Below are 20,250 nucleotides of genomic sequence, written 5' to 3' on the forward strand. Positions count from 1 at the left end.
CTCGCTATTGCTCGCTGTTGCTCGCTATTGCTCGCTAAATGTCTCAAGAACATTCGTCTGTGCGCGCCAGTTCATATTTCAATTGGCGCGTATCCCCACTCCGCATGACGTCACCCGTTTAGTTCGGCCACATCCGGAGACAATCTCAGAGGGCGCGACTAAAACAGAATCCAATTTTTACAAGAGAGAATACATCCTGGGAAAGAGAGAGAGAGAAACATATCCTAACCTATAATAGCGCTGAGGACCGCATGCTTTCATACGGACGGTGTGAGACTCCGAAATAATAAACTACTGCAAGATTCGTGTTCTCCGCGAAGATGGGTAAGGTGGGGCCACGTTTGGCCAGCAGGAAGAAAGCGAAGCGATGGGCGAAGGGTCAGAGCTCAAGCTCCAACCCGGAGACTACAAAGTACCGGGAACAGGCCACAAGCATGTTCTTCAAGGACTTGCCCAGCGGCGTGTCGGGTATCACGCAGGAGGACCTGCAGAAGCACGACGCCATTCAAGGTATTCAACCACAGATCGCCAAGCTCGACATCCACGAGGATACCGCGGAGAGCACGGTAGACGGCACGGTGAACACCTTCGACACGTTCGCTAGTAACTACAGCAACTGCTCCAACATCTCCTTTAGCAGTTTTCTTGGTCACTTCCAGTCTAGCTCGATATTACACAAGGAGATGTTAGCGGTGCTTTCAGCGATCACAGAGGTCATCAAACAGAATGACGGCAATGAGACCTCAACGGAATATTTCGCCGCGTTGATGAAAACCTTGGAGGCGGTGGAGGACGACACTTCCGTGGCAGCGACGGTATCTCTGTTGGGAATGATTCTCAAGACCGTTCCCAAGAGTGTGCTGAATCTGCAGTTTGGCAACACCAGCCAGGCTCTGCTGCAGGTAAGAAAAAGGCCCTACAAGAGCTAAGCACTGAAAAAACATCATGCAGCAAAATTACAAAGCTATACAAATGTTTTGATCCCTCATGGGATCCTTTCTAAATATAGATTTGCAAAATTGACGAGTCAATTAATGTTAGACAGATTATCGCAGGTTAACACAAGGACTTAAGCAGTGACAAGAAAGGAAAAAAAAATATATATATATACTTGAGATGATGACACACATACTCCTCAAGCAATTTATTGTGTAGTGTTTTCAACAAAAATTAGGCAGTTAGAGAATCCTAAAAGAATGCACTCCACCTCGCAGTTCAAACTAGTGCTAATAAAATTCGGGTTTTTCTATACCCTTGTGCTTGTACTCACAGCTATTACCTGGAAAATCTCAGACAAGGCCAATATTCTGTACATATTTACTGACAACTATTGGTTTAGTAAGTATCGTTGTGCGAGTAAAATCATATAAAATAGCTGACAGAATATTGGCCAGATAGTAAATAGTCGCAAATATGTAATGCATTCGTTCGTTATTGTTAAAAAATCAGTAATCTGGAAATAACAAATTATTTCATGTATTCGTTGAATTAACTTTAGCCGCAAGTTGTTCATGCAGAAGGTGTGCAAACGCAAAATAAAACTCTTCTCAGTCCGAGTAGGCATGAAGCCTTCAAGTTATATTTGTATAATACTCGAAATATATCACAAAAATTCGGATAATATCTGAAAAACCTAGTTAGTTGAAATTGACATCACTAGTATTGTGAGAAGATAAACTATGGATTTAAAGCAATGATTTAATTCTCAACTGCTCAAATAGAATAGGATATGATAATTATTCGGTTGTTAACAATTAAAGTTAATGGAATTAAGTTGGAAAGTAAAAGCAAAAAAATCACAACCTGAGAAGCAGCCATATTAAAAATGTGTGTGTGGTACTAAATGTGTCTTTTCAGTGTTCAATTCTTTTAGATCCCTTTTTTTTAACTTTTTGATTGTTTATCTTGACTTACAATGTGTTCTTTACTTCTTTCTCTTGATCTCTTCCTAACTTAAACCTTAAGGTAGAAAAAAGCAGAGAACAAGAAACAGGAAGCAAAGATCAAATTGCAAATTAAACTTTTTTCCCAGAACTATTTAATACATTAACTTTTGTTCTTTTACAGATCCTTGCAAAGTATGCCGCTACAGAGAACGCCCTCATCCTGCGCCACTGTTTAGGCTGCCTCTCAGTGTTGCTGAGAGCGCAGGAGGCCGCCATCTGGACGAACTCCTCGACGATGCAGGTGCTGGACGCCGTGCTGTCTTTCAGCACGCACACGAAGCCGAAGGTACGCAAATCCGCACAGCACGGGCTCTGCGCCGTGTTGAAAGCTAGCGACGTGATGAAAGGCGAGAAGCCGCTGACTCACCACCCGGCCGCGGCGCGTATCGCAACGCACTGCATCGCACAGCTGAACACGGTCTGCGAACCAGGCGGCGTCACCGCGGTTCTGCAGACTCTCGTGTTGCTAAAGGACGTGATGCACCAGTTGCCGAAGTCGCACGTGAAAACCATATGTGAGAACCTACTGCGGATCATGACGCTGAAGAACGTGCTGATCACCTCGTGCTGCCTGCAGACATTGCACGGCCTCTTCGTCTCGAGGCCGTCGGAAACGACGTTGCCACCGCAGAGAAACGCGCAGATCATCACCGCCCTGTACGATTATCAGCCGCCGGTGAGCGACACGCAGCCGACTTTGGCGTGGTTAGCGGTCATGCAAGAGGCCCACTGCAACTTGGCGCACTCCTCGTTGAGTTTGTGCGCGGCCGTGGTGCCGCATTTCCTGAGTAACTGCATCGAACTCTGGCGGTCCGACAAGACGGAGGTGATATCCGGTACGTCGCATACCATCAAGACAGTTCTGCAGGAATGCGTGACGCCGCTCTGCGAGGACGACCAGCGTATCCAGGAATATGAGTCCACTCTACGCCAAATCGTCTCAATGATTCACAAGGCGCTGAGCTATCAGTACCTCGAAGCCTGGCATCATGTTCTTCATTTGATAGCCTTGCTCTTCCAGATAACCGGTAGGTCGAAGTTACAGGGACTCTTGGATATTGTACAGTCCTTGGGAGAGCTGCGAGATTCTTACAACTTCGCGCACAACAGCGACGTGGAGTACGCCGTCGGGGCGGCGATCAGGGCGATGGGTCCACGAGTGGTGCTGGAAGTGTTGCCTCTGCAGGTCGATGGAGATGCCGTCAATTTGAAGCGAGGTTGGCTGATACCGTTGTTGAAGGACTGCATCACATGCGGCACCATTTCTTTCTTCACTGACGTTCTTTTGCCCATCATTCAGGCCTGCGAACGAAAAGCCAAGGAAGAGCCGATTAACGGCAAAACGTACGAGTTTCTGGTGCCGCAGATCTGGTCGATCTTACCGAGCATATGCAGTGACGCTAGCGATGCGAAGGACAACTTCAAAAACATCGCTCAAAAGCTGGGTATGACCATTAACGAGCGAAAGGAACTCAGACTACCTGTGTTGGCCGCTTTGAGGAAGCTCATCAGCAAGGCAACACAGAGCGAAAACGCAGCCGATATCGCCGAGCTCTCGCGCTTCGCCAAGAATTACCTGCCGATATTCTTCAACCTGTACACGACGAGATCGAACGGCACTGACGAAGAAGGCCAGCGTCTCGCCGCTTTCGACACGATCAAGGTTTACTTGACGATCACGAGCAAGAATCTGGCGAATGAGATGTTCGACCGAGCGCTCAACAAACTCAACGAGCCGGGCGCAGATGACTTTTTCAAGGAGAGCATTTACGACTTAATCAGAGTACTGATCGGCTACACGGACGTTGATAAGTTGGAGAAGTACTACGGCATGTGCATACCGTTCCTCAAAGACAACACCAAGCAGAAAGAACAGAAAAAAGCCTATCGCTTCTTGGAGGAGATTTGCAGCAGCGACAAGGAGGTGTGCAAAAGTTTCCTTCAAGAGCACAGACGCGAGATACAGAAGGAGCTCATGTCCTCGGCGACCTACGTGATCAAGACGAGTAAGGGGCCGCGTCTCAGGTGTTTGATTCACCTCGTCAAGCTGCATCCACAGCTGGAGAAGACTAAGTTCCTGAGAGCCATCGTGCCAGAAGCCGTGCTCTGCGTCAAGGACGCCAACGAAAGATGCCGCAATTCTGCGTATCAATTGCTCAACGTCATTATCGAGAAATTCCTCGGTAAGCCGGAGGAGCTGCAAGAGTATACGAACATGTTGATGGTGGGCCTTAATGGTGAAGACAAGTATCGCTGCGCTACTTTGTTGGTTTTGGCATCCCTCATTTATCATTACTCTGGCTCCCTAGGCATGGAGACCGTCCAGGAAATCATGGACCTTGTCTGTTTATTGATTCAGACGAGCACCACGAGGGAGGTCGTGGAATCGGCACTGTCTTACGTAAAGGTGTATTTTAGCGTGATACCGTCCCCGATCGTGGCACCGACATTGCCGCGAATAGTCGACGCCTTGTCGCAGATGAAAGACGATTGCAAGCGGCACTTCCGCCAAAAGGTGCGCGACATCTTCACCAAGCTGATCAGGAAGTTCGGCATCGGGCCAATATCGGACATGGTGCCAGCCACGGATGTGATCCTGCATAAAAGACTGAAAAACATCAATAAGTTCGAGGACGCGAAGCGGAAAAATCGTGAGATGAAGAGGATGAAGCAGCTGGAAAACGATAATGACACCGAATTCAACGCCAAAAGGCGGCCCAAGAGCATTGAGGAGATATTAGCTGACAGCGATGAGGAGTTCGAAGCCACCGAAAACGAAAAGCCGAAGAAGAACAAGAAGAGAACGTCGAGGAAGGAGGCTTGGATCCAGGAGAATAAGGATAACATAGTTGACCTCATCGATCCCGCGGCGGCGAGGAATATCACAAGTTGGTAGAACATTCGGCAGAAAGCCGTTTCTCGCGGTAGACGTTGATCTAGCGATTGATTGAACTTCAATTGGTCTAGAGAGAACCATATGACAGATGATTAAAGTAAAAGCTCAGCACATACTTAGCTCTGGACATTCTTATTGTTCTGATCTCTAAAAAAAAATCTTTAATTATATTTAAACTTTCAAAACATAAAAAATATATAAACATTTACTGAATATATACATATATTTTATGTTAAAAGTTTAAATATTCGTTTTTGAAAATCAAAACAATACGAATATTCGGGAATTAGTAACTTTTACTTTAAGTTTCGGTTTAATTGATCGAATTTAATTAATACCCACCTCCAATTTCTTAGTGAATCTGAGATTAAATGAGTCGACTCTTTACCTAGAAATTAAACTGGAGAGAGAGTGTTAGTCAATTAATGTAGCTAAATTAATTTCAGTTGTTCATATGTTACTTTATAGTAGTCAAATTCATACCGATAATTTTTTCTTCTTGCTCACATTTAGCGACTTGATTTTTAGCTACTCAACCAGGATTGCCGAATCCAAAGGTTCTAGTTAAGAAAGTGAAGGACCATGATTTCAAGACTGCACCAGATGGTCGCCTTATCATCACAGATGGCAATGAGAAGGATAGTGATACGGAAGATAAGAAGAAGAAAAAGACTCCCTTCTCCCAAAGTGATTCGGAGGACGATTACGGTAAAAGGATGTTTTTTTTTCACTCAGCATTGTATCGTAGCAATATACATTTTGCGCGCGCGCGCGCGCGTGTGTGTGTGTGTGTGTATATGTATATGACATATAACGTGCGCGTTTATTTATTATAGAAGACAAGGATGACGTATCGGTAATAACCGCCGGCATAAAACGTAAATTTAGCGATGCGAATTCAGATGTAGTTAGCTTGAAGAGCCAATCGACATCAAGATACCAAGGTAATTTTATATAGGATCTGAAATTGAATCAAATTGACTTTGATTTCATTAACCTACGCAACGTATTTGAATGTATTCAAAGTATATAATAAGATCTTTACATTCGTACTTCTGTATCTTTAATCAGCTGGTGGATCGGGCATTCATCGGCCGTTAAAGGCGAGGAAGATAGAACGTGTACCTGGTTCGGAATACCGTGGGATAAAGGCCAGAGGAGATATCAAGAAGAAGGGTAAACTAGACCCTTACGCATACGTACCTCTGACGAGAGCCTCATTAAATAGAAGGTCAATATTTTTCTTTTATCAATATACATTTATATAAAATATTATATTCGCTATTAAGATAAAAATACTCAATTCTGAACATTCTTATTGTTTTGATCTTTAAAAATGCGAATATTTAAATTTTCAATATAAAATACATAGGCCATAAAATATTTATAGGCCAAAACAATAAGAATGTCTAAGATTAGGTATTCAGGCATTAGTGCAGTCTTATGTTAATGCTTTCAATGTATCTACATAATGTTGCAGAAAAAAGAAGAAGAATGCAGGTAAGTTCCAGAGCATCGTTTCTGGGGCGAAGAAGGGTGCGCGTATAGGGATGAAAAACAAACGAAAAAAACATTAGAAATTAAGTCTAGTTGTTAATTTAATTAATTAATATTATTTCATAAGATGTATCATAAATTTATTATAAAATTCAGCAGTGAGAAAGTTGTGAGGGACTTTCGTTTCGCTTATAGATCCATGTGAAATATAACAAATTTTTATTGTATAATCAGAGCCTTTGTTTATTTATATCAGTTATGATACATTCCCTTCTTTGTAAAAGGTCTACAAATGCAGGTCTTTATTATATCTCTCTGTTGAACACACATTATGCTCTCTATGCATATTAATGTATGGCAAAATATTGATACTAAATCACCCACATATCACATACATTTCAAATAAATTTATTGTAAAATTTAATTCATACACATATTGCATCACTTGAATAAAATAACTTTTAGGGCATATTATAAATACAAAATAACTTGGAAGAAATATTAGTAATTAAAGTTGCAGTTGTGATGATGTTTAACTTTTGCAAAAAAATATTTTGCTATTTAAAAAATTTTGTGACTTAATATATTCTTTTTTACAAGTATACATGTGTATATATGTATACATATGTGTATATATGTGTGTACATGTGAGGGAGATTTATTTTAAAAGTACTTTTTATTAAAAAAAAATTCTGTTTAGGTAGACACATCAGTAACTCACTGTCCTTTAGCACTATCTTTTCTCGGTAACATACTTTCTAACTCTCCTGACTCAATCATTTCTTTCACAATGTCCAATCCACCGATTAGGTCTCCATTTATATACAACTGAGGATATGTTGGCCAATTACTAAACTTTTTGAGTTCCTCCCTAACCTCCTGGTCCTTAAGTATATCGAATGTCTGGTAATCAGCTTTGTAGCCATCTAAGATGGAAACAATGGTCCTGGAAAAACCACATCGTGGTTGCTCAGGGTTACCCTTCATGAACAACATACAGGATGCTTGATTGATCAGTTTCTTCAGTCTGTCCTCTAAAGGTTCCTTTGGTTTAGTTATATCACTGAATGACAGATCCTTGTTATTTAAGTGGTGAGTAACTCTTTCATTTAACTTGGTAGGATCGAAGCCATTTATTCGGTCTACTACACGACTGTTTCTCAACAAGAGGATAGTTGGTGCTGCTGCTATTCCAAACTTTTGAGATACTGTGGCCATGTTCTCAGCCTCGATCATGGCAATCTTTGCATCCTTGTACTGCTCTACCTTGCACATCTCCTCCAACACATCGTTTGTTTTGGTACACTGTTGTGACCATGGTACATAAAAGTGAATGACGGTAAGCTCCTTGGTCCTTAAACGATATAAAAAATTGATAAACTAAAAGATATAAAAAATTGATAAATTATTTATCACAAAAGGTTATGAAAATATGCTAATCATTGCGACCGTAATTAATGGGGAATTTATAATGTGCAAAATAATTATGTGCTATATTTTTATTTCTTTGAAAGATATCAATCGTATCCTAGAAGTATAATCTTATTTATAAGAATATCTAGTTTCTAAAAAGACAGTAATAAGAATGATACACTGTTTCCTCGTGTGGATATTAAATCTTAGGAACAACGTGCCGGATGACGTTAGAAATTTGCCACTGTATCATGATTATTTACTTGACAAATTGGTCGAACGCTTCTTCCGTATCCAGTTCGGGGACACCCATCGTGTTATTTTTTGCTCGGCTCCGATTCTATAGATATTGCAAGCGTTGTGCAAAATGTTAATTTGCAGAGGTGCGTTCGAAAACGTCACCCGGGCAGCCGTTACGTTGGGTTGAAAGAGATAAGGGTGCGGAAGAGATAAGGGAAAACGGAACGGAATGGCGCGTCGGTCGCAAATAAATATGATTAATTCGTCAATATTTCGTTATTTTGACGCGACAGAATTAATTATATACATAATTGCAATTATCTTGCATTATGCAATTATCTTGCCGATAACATTGTCATGAATATTCTAAAATATTTAATTGAAGAGTGAAAAATATTTTATACCTAGAAATCCGTTCCTTTTTTGCTACATGGGACTGGTAGAGGAAACTTTTACGGAACGGAACTAGAGAACTGAACGCTCATTATAGTAAGAAATCCGATCCGGCGTTCCGATCCGTGCTCAATGGGACGGCACCCTAATACGGGTCCTATTTTATTCGTCGTGAAGTTGGGCAATAAAATAGACGATTTGATTGGTCCACGAAGGACAACGCGCGTGTGACGCGCTAAGTGGGAACGCACCTATACGAGAATGAGATGAAGAGGGAGAGCACCCGAGTGACGTTTCCGAACGTACACCAGCAGTGAATGCATTCAGTACTACACCACTTATGAGCGCTCAATGAACTTTTGCATCTGATTGGTATATTTTTTTAGATCTAAAGAAATATACCAATTAGATGCAAGAGCTCAATAAGCGCTCAGTGCAATTGTTGGACTAAATGCATGCAGTGATTACGACAATCAATCAGAATAAAGCAATCAGTGAATAAAACGCTCTGACTGGTTGACTTTTATGATCACGACGACGTTTACGCAATTGTAAATGGCCTTAAAGCCCGTATCAGACTACCTACTGCACAGGCCGAGTCGGCGCCTCACTGTGATTGGTCCATTGATACTCGGTAGTCGTAGTCGGCAGTCGGGTCGCCCTGTGCAGTCAGTAGTCTGATACGGGCTTAACGGAACCATATTTTGCAGTGAAAATGTAGGCGACTAAAGACAATGGCTGCGTTTCTTTTGGACGCTTACGTGCTTTAAGCGCTTATAAACATCACTTTATCTTTCTATCCGCATCTAATGAGCGATAAAGATATAGCATGTTCGACTAACTTAGGTTAACCTAGAGATCCTGTAATAAGAAATTGGATGACACCATATGTCAACATTTTGATTGGCTGCGTATCCCATATTTGGGATACGTTTCCGGTTAGGATCATTAGCTGAATGACAACACAAGCAGTGGTCTGTTCTTTTCAGCTGCACTGGCTGCACTGCTGAACTAATGCAATAAGTTAAAGTGAGATAAGTGATATACTTCCGATTTGGACCCAAACATGGCGAATCTAGTATCTATAGGCGACGGTATTCGATCTCTTATTAAAGGATCTCTAGGTTAACCCACTCTGAATTATTCAGTCTACGTTTATTGGTCGAACAAATATTTATAAGCTTTATGATTGGCTAGTAGAGACTTATGACGTCTTTAATCGCTCTCGGAGCGATTAACCCAGGGCCAGTCGAACACGCTAATAGAATGACGCTTACAGCGCCCAAAAGGAAATAGGGTAAATAGATGGTCTGTTCTTTTTAGCTACACTGTTGAACTGGTGCAATATGTTAAAGTAAGACAAATATATTTTTTCTCACTCTAACTTATTGCACCAGGTCAGCAGTGCAGCTGAAAAAAACAGACCAAGGCCGGTATTCATAGTCCGATTTTATATTTAAGATCATCTTAAGTATTGTTTTAAGATGTCATGAACCAATCACAGAGCCGTATTCGCATCTTAAGACATTATTTAAGACGGCTTGAAGTAAGATTCAACTATGATTACCGGCCCAAATGATTGCTGAATGTGCGTGCGCGAGTTTTGTTTTACTAACGGCCATTCTTGGTTTCAAAGTCCGAAAGAATATGGTCGATTTTTTTGATTCATTGATGGATCTATTGCATGATGCGCAAATGCAATGGCCGCGTTCAGTAGAACAAGTGATCAGTAAGCGCTCAGTGAGCTCTTACATCTGATTGGAGTATAGTTGGAGATCTAAAAGAATATGCCAAATCATATACAAGAGCTCCCTGAGCGCTTACTGATCACTTGTTCTACTGAACGCGGCCAATGTTTCGCTGTATTTACGCATCATGCGATGGATCCATCGATGAATTAAAAAAACTCGCCTTATATATACCGCGAATTAATCGGAAAAAACGGCACCATTGCAATTAAAGGAAGTACTTGCCATTGTATTTGCTGTTACTCAGAATGTTCGGAGAAATTACTTAGAATATTCATTGTGTCTGCGCGATCTGCTTTAAATATGAAGCCTCGCGAATCTTGTACCCTGGCGAAAATAGAAATTGGAGAGTAAATAAAGTGTAAACGAAGAGTGACGGAAGTATAAGTGAAGCGCTTACAAAGCGTAAATTGAAACATCGGAATGTAAAGCAAGCGAGTACGTTCCGATGTTTCAATTTACTCTTTGTAAGCACTTCACTTATACTTCCGTCACTCTCTTCGTTTACACTTTATTTACTCTCCAATTTCTATTTTCGCCAGGGCGTAAATTGTAAGTTAATTTCTTCTAATTCCAAGCGTTATATTTAGGTTAAAATTTGGAAGCGGAACGTATTATCCCAGGTAGCAAAGTGACGTTTAAAGACGTCATTAAGACGTTATTAAGACGTCTATGACGTTTTAATGACGTCTTTAGACGTCACCTTGCTACCTGGGATGTCTTCTCCCAAGAAACGATACATCTTGTTTATAATGTGCAATTTTATCTATATACTTACAGTGATCCAAACTTAGAACAAAATGCGTCTATTACTGGTGTGTGATCGTCAAGAGAGGCGTCGAAGACCACCAAAAAGAGCATTCTTAACTTATCTAGACACAAGAGCATCTTACAAGAGCATTCTTAACTTATCTAGACACAATTGAAGGTAATGAGTTTTATAACTCGCTTTGATTTTCGTTGAATCAAAGAAAAATAATTACCTGAGAAACAAAATTTAATTTGACAATATTCAATTATTTATCACTAAAGTTTCTTTTGTTTGAAGTAAAGTAACAAGAAAGTGAGAAACATTGACTATAGATTATAAATTAACAGTCCAATTTTAATTTGTAGATATTTTATTATCTTTAAATAATACTCAATTCTAACTTGAAAAATAATACCTAACAATTGTTAGGAATAGGACATTCAGTAACAATGTTATCGACTTAAAATCGTAATAATATACAGTGTGTGATGATAAAATAAGATTAGACGCAAACAATATAGAGTTACATACAGTATTATCAGTTGTACACACTAGGACTAGATAACATAATAGAGGATTAAGTATGCTAGTACCACATTATCATTCTGCGCCATTATTTATTATGCGTCAAAGATAAGAAGCAACCAAGCAGTTACGTTGGAATTCCATTCCAACAGGAATATAGATCATGCACCTTAAGGTGTATGAGGGGACCTTCGTGCTCGTTCGAGACGGGCCTGGCGAGCAACGTAACAGGTGCATGGGGAAATGACCAATCGCGCGAATGGCCGCCGGCCTCTCGAGGGTGGTGGCCGCGGGAGTGTGGGCGACGTGGGAAGGGGGAAGAATGCCTGTCAGACGGCCGGGCAGAGCAAAAAGCTGATACAGATGCCGTCGGGCGGCGAACGTGCACGTGCGACGCTTTTTTTTTTTCGTGCACGGCGGGCGCAATGTCCAAGGAGTTGTCACGGAACTTGGCCCTCAACGATATCTCCGTCTGGGACACGGAAGAGGTGCTGAGATTACTGCGGAATGTAAGTAGAGTCGATAAAGAAATCGTTGCCACGACGACGACGACAACGACGACGGTAATGTCTTAATCACGCTCGTCGTTCTTCGTGATACACCTCGCGCGGTTTTACATGCGAGTTGCGAGACAGACAGGCCTGAATGTGCGAGACAAAGAAGGAGAGAGAAGAGATACAAGGGAGTGCGAAAGCGCAACTAGATGTAGCAGACGTGATTTTGTGACGACCACCGAGAGAGCGAGAAAGAGAGAGAGCGAGTGAAAGAGAGAGAGAGAAGACTGTCAGTCTGCTGCTCAAATCTCTCAGCTGTGTCTTTTTGCGTTTTCCCTCTTTCTTTCGCAGGTATTCGTTCGCTTTTGGTCGATTGATACGTCTCGTGATTGTCTCGCGAGTCGCAGTCGACGGCGGATGTATGCACGGCTTCAGCAGCGCGACATGATGCATGTCGCGGTAAAATTGCGGGGAATGCCCATGGCTCAGGGAACACCTAAGCGTACGCGGCGCGCCGCGATACCGTGCGACGCACGTGCGCACGTTAGCGGGATCTCTCTTTTTTTTTGTTCTTTTCGCGGTTTCGTTCGAGTACCCACGGTGCATTGACACCGGAGATCTTTGATACGTACTCACATCTCATAGTGAGATAAGAGAGATAAAAAGATTATCGACTAATTAAATGTCTTAACGTATGAAATCTGTGCAAAAAATCTGTCGTCTTCATCGTATAAAAAAGAAAATGAAATTATCTAGTAATCTCGAAGAATTTATCACTTTTATGAATGAAATATAAACAACAGTGACTCTGCATTCTTGTACACTGAAGAGAAAGATATCTAAGAGGCAAAAACATTCATCTGGTGGGTACTAATAATATATTTACTTGTATTGATACATAAGATATCTTTTTAATAATAAAATATACATATTCTTAAAATCTTATAAAAGCTTTAGTCTTTCATGAAAGAAATTGCTTATCTATTTGAATAAAATAATTTAGATTTAAGAGAGTAAATATATTATTAGTGTCCACAAAATAGATAACTACTTTTTACATATTGTTTCCTTCAATGTAGACATCTAAAGAAGATTTGCTGTTTTCTTCTGAATATCCAAAGTTCCTATGAGAATTTCATAAAAAAATTTTTTTAATCTTAGGAAAACCTTAACTTTTCATAAAAGAAATTATTTATTTATCAATCATTTATTTATTTACTTAAATAAAAGAATTTAGATCTAAGTAAATACGTTATTAGTATTTCCATCAAATAAATATTTACTCTCTTTTAGATATTTTTTCCTTCGTATAGTATAGACATTTAAAGAAGATTATTTGTACTTCCCTTTCAAATTTTTGTGAGAATTTTATAAAAAAATGACAAGTATATTACATCCAATATGTAATTATATATAAATTATATTTATTCAAAGATACTACCGGAGATCGCTGCGCGCGATCAAACTCGTGCTGTTAAGACCCTAACGAAGATTTATGAACAGAGAATTAGTGTGGTTCCCAAATCTTCACATAAGAACGTTTCTCTGCATTATTCCAGCATTAGGGCCACTTTTTTTCGAGAACTCGGCCGGCGAAAGGGACGTTGCATTTCTTCACGCGTATCCTAGTTTCGTAGTCGGCTGGGTTGGTGCGTAAAGTAACTTTCTCGAATTCCTGAGTAATTAAATTGCCATGAACCTCGCATCATCGCATCGCTCACTTTTCTGCTGTGATTACGTTTTCCCTTCGATTTTTACCATGGAGAAGACACTGTAATAATTCAACGTAGATAATTGGACGATTTGCGAATTTCTGAAACCAACATTTTGTACGACTTACAAAAAAAATTTGAAAGATTAATACTTTAGCTCATTTAGCTTCGTTGGAAAACAATGGGAAAATTAATTTATTTATCATAAATTAATTTTTCAATTATTTATTCGTCGTCAATTTATCGGTTAAATTAATTTATCGTAAGTTAATTTGTCGTATAAGTTTTAATAGTTAACTTATGGTGATTTGTAATACAAGTGACTTGATTGTTCGTTTAATAACGAGCGGGAATTACCGTATGAAATCATCATATATGATGGCACAGTTTAATTATACAACATCATATATTTTATCATTACATGTGTGTGATAATTTTGAAATTTCCGCAACTCAGATGATAAGACATAAAAATTCCGGTCCGTACAATCAGTAGGTTAACCATAATATTATCAATGATACCATTATGTCGGGACTTTTTTGTTTCATTTATGAATCTGAGTACGCAAACTATGTTTTAATACGTTATTTACGTCATCGGAATGTATGCGTATCTATGCTCGTTATCAGCGCGTTAAGCATCCTGTAGACTGTATTTCCTGATTTTTCAGAACGGCTTGGAGGAATGTTGCAAGGCGGTTGAGAAGCGGCAGATAGACGGCGATGAGTTGCTAGTGAGTGAATTATTCTTGCGAAAACAAAGGGGTGGGGGAGGGCACCCATGCAACTTCCCGGTTTCGTCTCATTTGTCGGCTCACGACGTCTCTCACACGGCTGTTCCTGTCGATGACCCCTTAGTCGCCCTGCATATACAAGGCGTCTGAAAAGTGGGGCGCCTCGGTAGCAGAATGTCGAGCTTCACGTTGTTTGCAGTTTAATCCGGCGACCTGAAAAGTTTACGATGGAATTTGCCGACAAACGTGTGGTTCTCTTTCTTATTAATTCAGACATATAGCGTTCTCTATCACATTTAAACCCAAATATCGCGTACATATATAAATATATATATTTTTTTTATCTGTCATCTATTGACTTTTAAATAACTAAATTTTTAAATATATTAAATTTATCGAGATGTGATTCAATTAAAGCGGCTCTGAGGACGATGTTGTTATAATGAAAAAGATACGCGTTACATTCATCTGCTCACTTCTATTGATAACACACGACTGCTTCTTTCCGGCCGCGATAGTATTTCGAGACGGTCGGCGATGCATGCTCTCTTGAACGCCGCTTCAATTAATTGTAATTATTGCAGCACTTGACGGATGGAAAGCTGGCTCTCTGGAAGAATGACCTCACGCGTCTACTGATAGGGTGAGAGAGCGAACCAAATCCAGCTTTATTTCTGTCCACATCACACAGCTCCGCGCTCTCGTCTTCACCTCTTCGCGGAATCGCGTCTCATACTTCTCATAGCGTTCTAACGGTATCCGATTATTCCGTATGCGAACGGCGTGCGTGTTTTGCTCGCGTGTCGTTCACGCGAATTTACGCGCACAAAACGCAGGAACAATTTCGATTGGATGAAGAAAAACTCGTGTGCAACGCGTGATACTTCAGTGTCGCTTTATTTTTTCTTTATTAAAATTCTGTTTAAATTTTTTATCCATGAAGAGAGTTTGCCTGATTTAATTCTGAAATCTGTCTGTGAATTTTTCGGGGAGCGATTTATCGGTAACGAAAGAATGCAGATATATGAGAGACAGCAAGAACAGATATTTGTAACGAAACATGTCGCGTTGCAAATATTTGAGTCGGGCGAGCTTCAGCGTTTCATAAAGAGGCGAGCTGTGTTGCGGGGCACGTTTCGCGCGATTGAACAATTTGATGACCGCAAGTCGTGCATAAATGCATAATTCTATCGCGTGGGTCGCATTCGATCGTTCCTTCACTTTACACTCGCGTAACCATCTAACATCACGCACTGCTGTGCTCATGCGCTCGCGCGCGTAACTTACAGAGGTGTGAAAATTATTAGAACAATTTTGATTTTTTTATTAATATTCTCTAATTGTTTTTTCCAATAAATGCCCAATTTTAGAAAATATTACAATTTATTATTAATATTTCTTATAAGTTTAAAATAATTACAAGCTTGTATTACATATTGTACAACTAAATTATATAAATAATAACAGATTATTTCACAGGAATAAACTTTATATCTCAAAAATAAATTTTCAAATACTTTTCTCAGTGTGTAGTAACCCGCCATTTCCTATATAAAAATTTACTTTTATATGCAAGACATATTTTACAAAAGAATTTAATATAATATATGATATGTCCGTCATTATTTATATAATTTAGTCGTACAAATGTAATACAATATGTAATACAAACCTGTAATCGTTTTACATTCATAAAAAATATTGATAACAAATTGTTCCTGAATGTTTCCTGAAATTAGACATTTATTGAAGAGAATAATTAGAGAAAATAAATAAAGAAATCAAAATTATTCTAATAATTTTGGTTTTCACACCTCTGCATTTCACCTTTTGGAAATATCAATAATGCATTTAGCCGACGTTAACGTTAACACGACATGTTGAACGCATAGATATACATATTTGTTTAATTAGAAATAAATGTGGCAGGAAATTATGGACGTTCGTTCAGGAACTGAACAAGACACCGGAAAAATATCTGCCGGACAAGACCGCGGACGTTCAACAGAACGATTATCACTCGAACGACAGCGATTCTTGGGACACCGACTTCGAGGACGAGATGCCTGAGGAGAACTCCCGCGTCGAGAATACGCAGCAGGAAGACGTGAAACCGAACCTGGTCAAAAGCAGGCAAGCGCTTCTACTGAACAACATTGCCCGAATAGCGATGCGTTCGCCGTCGCTGAAGAACGCAGTGGAGCAAGAGGAGACCTACGCCAACTTCGAACCTTGTCAGGACGACGAGGAAAATATGTACCAGAATTTGCAGGAGGCGAAACCGCCGCCTCCGAGGAACATATCGAGACTGTACAATGAAATGCAGAAGATTTTGACTATGAAGGAAAACTCGAAGGAATCGGAACATAGGAATGAGATGGAGAAGAAGCCGATGATTGGCCTGAAGTCGGAGACGTTGCCGGCGGGGAAGCCAATGATCGGCCCGAAACCGGAGACGAAGAAGATAGCAGTGGTATTTCCCGACAGGAAGTTTCCGCAGAAGTCTTTTCTACATAATCCGCCGAAGATAAATCAATGTGTTCCTAGAGAGATAACAAGTTAGTGCAGAGTCAGTGCGTTATGCTTACAGTATAAGGTCGATCCTTTCAGTACGAAATTCGAGTAAAGGATAAAAAACTATCCGTTGTGGATAAGATTTACACTATAAAATCAGCCGCCAATAAGATGTCATATATAATTTTCAATTTAAAGAGTGTTTCTGTGTCTCTCAATACATATCTCTTCAAATATTGTAAATTTATTTTACGATAACTGCTTATTTAAATCAGCAACAAACTATTTCGCGCTTTGGTTTCTTCATACCGAAAGGGTGATATTACGAATTATATCGCATACACATGTAACGAAATGTGCCTCCAGGGAGAATGGCTGTGCCGCCTCCGCCGGAACCCAAGAAGAACAAGGACTACACGTCCGTGGAGATAAAGAAGTCGGAGAAGATATTACCAAAACCGCCGACTACCATAAGATATTTTGATCTCGTAGAAAATTTGCCGGCGCAGACGGTGGAAAGCGAAGACGAAGACGAGTATGAGACTTTCGCAGACAACGTTAACGAGCAGCCGCTGAAAAAGGAGATCACGAGGGTCGACAGCAAACTGTCGTTACACAGTGGTCGTCAGGGGTCGGTCGAGAGCGTTTACAAGCCGCCAAGTGCCACGAGCCACGAAGAAGAGGAGGAAGAATACATTTACGAGTGCATTACAGAAATGGTGAGTTTTTTTGTTGTTTTTTAATGACATTTACTTTGAGGGGGAAAGGGGACGCGTGAGATTCGTCAAGTTATTTCTGATTATTAATACTCACTGTCGTCAGCCGGAGGATAATGGCTATCTGAGCCCGATTCAAAGGACAAAAAATATGCAGTTACCACCACCGTTACCCGTCAAACTACTCACTCCGCCGCTCACTCCGCCTTCGAGGATCAAGTCGGAGAAACTCAAAGGTGAGCGCATTCCTCGCGTTCCATCGATAGATTAAGATCGGAACAAGCGATATCAATCTGTCCTTGGCTCCGAAAGGTCAAGAAACGTTACGTGTTTGTATAAAAGATATCGTAAGAAGAGCGTTTTCACGGATATAGGAATTTTCTTTCGGCTTCAGTCTAACAGAGTTGAAAGATCAGGAAGAATAGATTCATAAGAGTACTCTTTTTCATAAATATAACGACCAATTAAACTAGAAAGTCAATGTCTCATGAAATTGGATCTTCGCCAATACCGTTATTTCGCTCATCGACTCGATTAAATGAGAGGCGATTGGATACAAGCTATTTGTGCGTTACACGGGCACGAATTGCCTCATTACGTCAACGAATGAATGGCGAGCGAAAACAGTAAGGCGTTGCCGCGGCACATGCGGTCGAGTGAAATGAATGAAAAAAGTGCAGGATGCAGCAGAGTCGAGAGAAACGTAGGGACTTCTCACGAACATGTGCTCGACAAATGCTGCTTATCATCACCATTTCCTATACAACCTGATGCTGTTGCGATAATGCCACCAGTTGCCTTTTAGTCATCATCAACGTCTGATTCAAGCAGAACTATTCCACATACGCGTATTCACCGTCTCCCTATCGCAATATGTCAACGATGTTGACATGTTACAATATGTGAGATTGTAGCGGTTGCGATCTTCAGAACGTACAAAGGATTAAAGGTGTAGGACGAGATTGGCCTGAATCGTGTGCAATTTTCGCCTGGAATCGTTAACAGGCAACAACGGCGCGAGATAACGGAGGACTATTATATTTTTTTCGTCGCCGAGTCAGCGCACGATTAGTGCAACGAAAGTCGGGAAGTTAAGAGGAAGAAAAGAGTGAAAGGAAGCAGAACACGAAAAACCGCAAGAACATGCTAAAAGCAAAAACGCTTTGTGAGAAACACCACTTCTAATCAGGATTACTGACGCGAAGCACGTGACTGCAAACCGCGATAAATAAAAGGAAAAGATAAACAACCCGGTAACAGCGATCGCAGAAGCCGAGAGAGCGAAATACTGTGATGGAATGTGTTCCTGTTTTTATTTGCGACTGAGCAAACAGCTCCTAGGCGGCTTGGGTACGCGCCTAGCCGATGAGGTCGCCGATATGATAGTGAAGATCAAGAGGAGTTTGTCCATGTGCTGCTATCGGCAACCACCTGAGCCGCCAGGTATACAGTAGGATTAAATAATGCATTGTGCTCGGCGACGTGATTTCACCTTCTCCTCCGGTGTACAGTAGCTGATCGCAGATCAGTTCAACATGCAAGTGCATCAAACGTGCATCTGTTAATTCTCAGCTTGTCGGGGATCGTTGACACTCCGAGTGATTCCGATGAACGAGAATAGATTTCAAAAGTTCGGACACTCGGAATTCGTCTTTTTCGCGCGTGTCTATTAGTGGTTCGTCTTGGGGAAACCACAAATACATACACGCAAACCTTCTCAAGTAAAATTACTTCTCTTCTTTGGAAAATACTGGGTTTGTTTGCATTCTTCTCAAACCTTGGGTTGACACATGCATAATCCCAAAAACAGTACCGAAATTCTAAAAGTGAGACAACGTCTTGAAGAGTCACAATCCTGAAAATTGAGTACAGAGACGATTCCCGAAATATCGAAAGCATAAAGTTATCCCCAAAGTTGTATAACAAGTTATCGACAATTTCATGCTTTCGATATTTCGGGAGATTATCCTTGTACTCAGTTTTCGAGATTGTGATATGTTTTCAATATTTCAGGAAAATTGTATTTCGGGACGATGACCTATTCCTCAAATTTTGTTTTGGGAGTTGATTTTTCGGTATTATGCATGTCCATCAAGGCCTTGTTGTTATCTTCCGAAGTACATTAACCATCGCTTACGTGGCGCCTGAATTATCTGATTTACTGAGAGATATTTTTAAGGGCGTTGTGGACACGTCTATGCCCCATGCCGAGGGACCAACGGATTGATATCTTTGTTTCCACGATATTTTAAGGAGATCCGCTACGATGTTCGATCTCAGTTTCGTCGGAATAGTTGTGCCGTGCGCGTCTCTTGAAGCGAAGGTTCCTCTAGTGCGATCCGCGCGAGGAGGCCAAGCCGCGTGACAAGTTTCTACTGCTGTCATTACATTCGTTTCTCTTTCTCTCGCTCTCTTCGTCCCTGTCTCATTGAACACGTGCGGTGATTCGCTTGCGCGTTGTTTAATTTCGCCGCTCTGTGTCCGATCGTACCGTGGTACGAGAGAGATTCGGCTGCGATTAACCCACGCAGTAGTATACATTAATCATAGTGGATGATAAGGAATTTAATGATGAAACAATCGAACTCGAACTTGAGATAGACATCTGAGAAAGAGAGAGAAAAGAGAGAGAGAGAGAGAGAGAGAGAGAGAGAGAGAGAGAGAGAGAGAGA

General features: G+C 40.8%; 3 protein-coding genes across 5 annotated transcripts in view; 2 read left to right on the forward strand and 1 right to left on the reverse strand.

Annotated features, from left to right (window-relative positions):
- Positions 1 to 170: 170 nt before the first annotated feature.
- Positions 171 to 6,569, forward strand: LOC116846052 (RRP12-like protein). The gene is made up of 6 exons (XM_032819396.1): positions 171 to 902; positions 2,068 to 4,834; positions 5,371 to 5,550; positions 5,679 to 5,786; positions 5,914 to 6,073; positions 6,323 to 6,569. Exons 1-6 carry the CDS (start codon positions 321 to 323, stop codon positions 6,417 to 6,419), a joined length of 3,894 nt encoding a protein of 1,297 aa, XP_032675287.1. The 5' UTR covers positions 171 to 320; the 3' UTR covers positions 6,420 to 6,569.
- On the reverse strand, positions 6,556 to 8,186 carry LOC116846055 (glutaredoxin-3). The gene is made up of 2 exons (XM_032819405.1): positions 8,016 to 8,186; positions 6,556 to 7,693 (listed from the first exon to the last, which is right to left on the reverse strand). Exons 1-2 carry the CDS (start codon positions 8,063 to 8,065, stop codon positions 7,057 to 7,059), a joined length of 687 nt encoding a protein of 228 aa, XP_032675296.1. The 5' UTR covers positions 8,066 to 8,186; the 3' UTR covers positions 6,556 to 7,056.
- Positions 8,187 to 11,729: 3,543 nt separating this feature from the next.
- LOC116846034 (lymphocyte cytosolic protein 2-like) overlaps positions 11,730 to 20,250 on the forward strand; it is a 13,165-nt gene continuing 4,644 nt past the window's right edge. Inside the window, exons 1-6 of one of the 3 annotated variants that reach the window (XM_032819355.1) lie at positions 11,730 to 11,918; positions 14,286 to 14,348; positions 14,933 to 14,991; positions 16,278 to 16,906; positions 17,229 to 17,581; positions 17,685 to 17,814. In XM_032819355.1, the coding sequence (XP_032675246.1) occupies positions 11,835 to 11,918; positions 14,286 to 14,348; positions 14,933 to 14,991; positions 16,278 to 16,906; positions 17,229 to 17,581; positions 17,685 to 17,814 (1,318 nt within the window). In that variant the 5' untranslated portion in view covers positions 11,730 to 11,834. Of the gene's footprint in view, positions 11,919 to 14,285; positions 14,349 to 14,443; positions 14,595 to 14,932; positions 14,992 to 16,277; positions 16,907 to 17,228; positions 17,582 to 17,684; positions 17,815 to 20,250 lie in introns of those variants that run through there. The other 2 variants (XM_032819357.1, XM_032819356.1) reach the window with 2 other exon arrangements.

The sequence above is a fragment of the Odontomachus brunneus genome, unplaced genomic scaffold, assembly GCF_010583005.1.
Source record: "Odontomachus brunneus isolate Ranch 3 - 2012 unplaced genomic scaffold, Obru_v1 Obru_scaffold_060, whole genome shotgun sequence".
Taxonomy (NCBI): Eukaryota; Metazoa; Arthropoda; class Insecta; order Hymenoptera; family Formicidae; genus Odontomachus; species Odontomachus brunneus.

Excerpts from the sequence above, each read along its gene's own strand:
- LOC116846052 (XM_032819396.1), top strand. The coding sequence starts at position 321 with ATGGGTAAGGTGGGGCCACGTTTGGCCAGCAGGAAGAAAGCGAAGCGA. Across the intron at positions 903-2,067 it reads CCAGCCAGGCTCTGCTGCAG|ATCCTTGCAAAGTATGCCGC; the intron begins GTAAGAAAAAGG and ends GTTCTTTTACAG. Across the intron at positions 5,551-5,678 it reads TGATTCGGAGGACGATTACG|AAGACAAGGATGACGTATCG; the intron begins GTAAAAGGATGT and ends TATTTATTATAG.
- LOC116846055 (XM_032819405.1), bottom strand. The coding sequence starts at position 8,065 with ATGGGTGTCCCCGAACTGGATACGGAAGAAGCGTTCGACCAATTTGTC. Across the intron at positions 7,694-8,015 it reads GCGTTCGACCAATTTGTCAA|GACCAAGGAGCTTACCGTCA; the intron begins GTAAATAATCAT and ends ATATCGTTTAAG.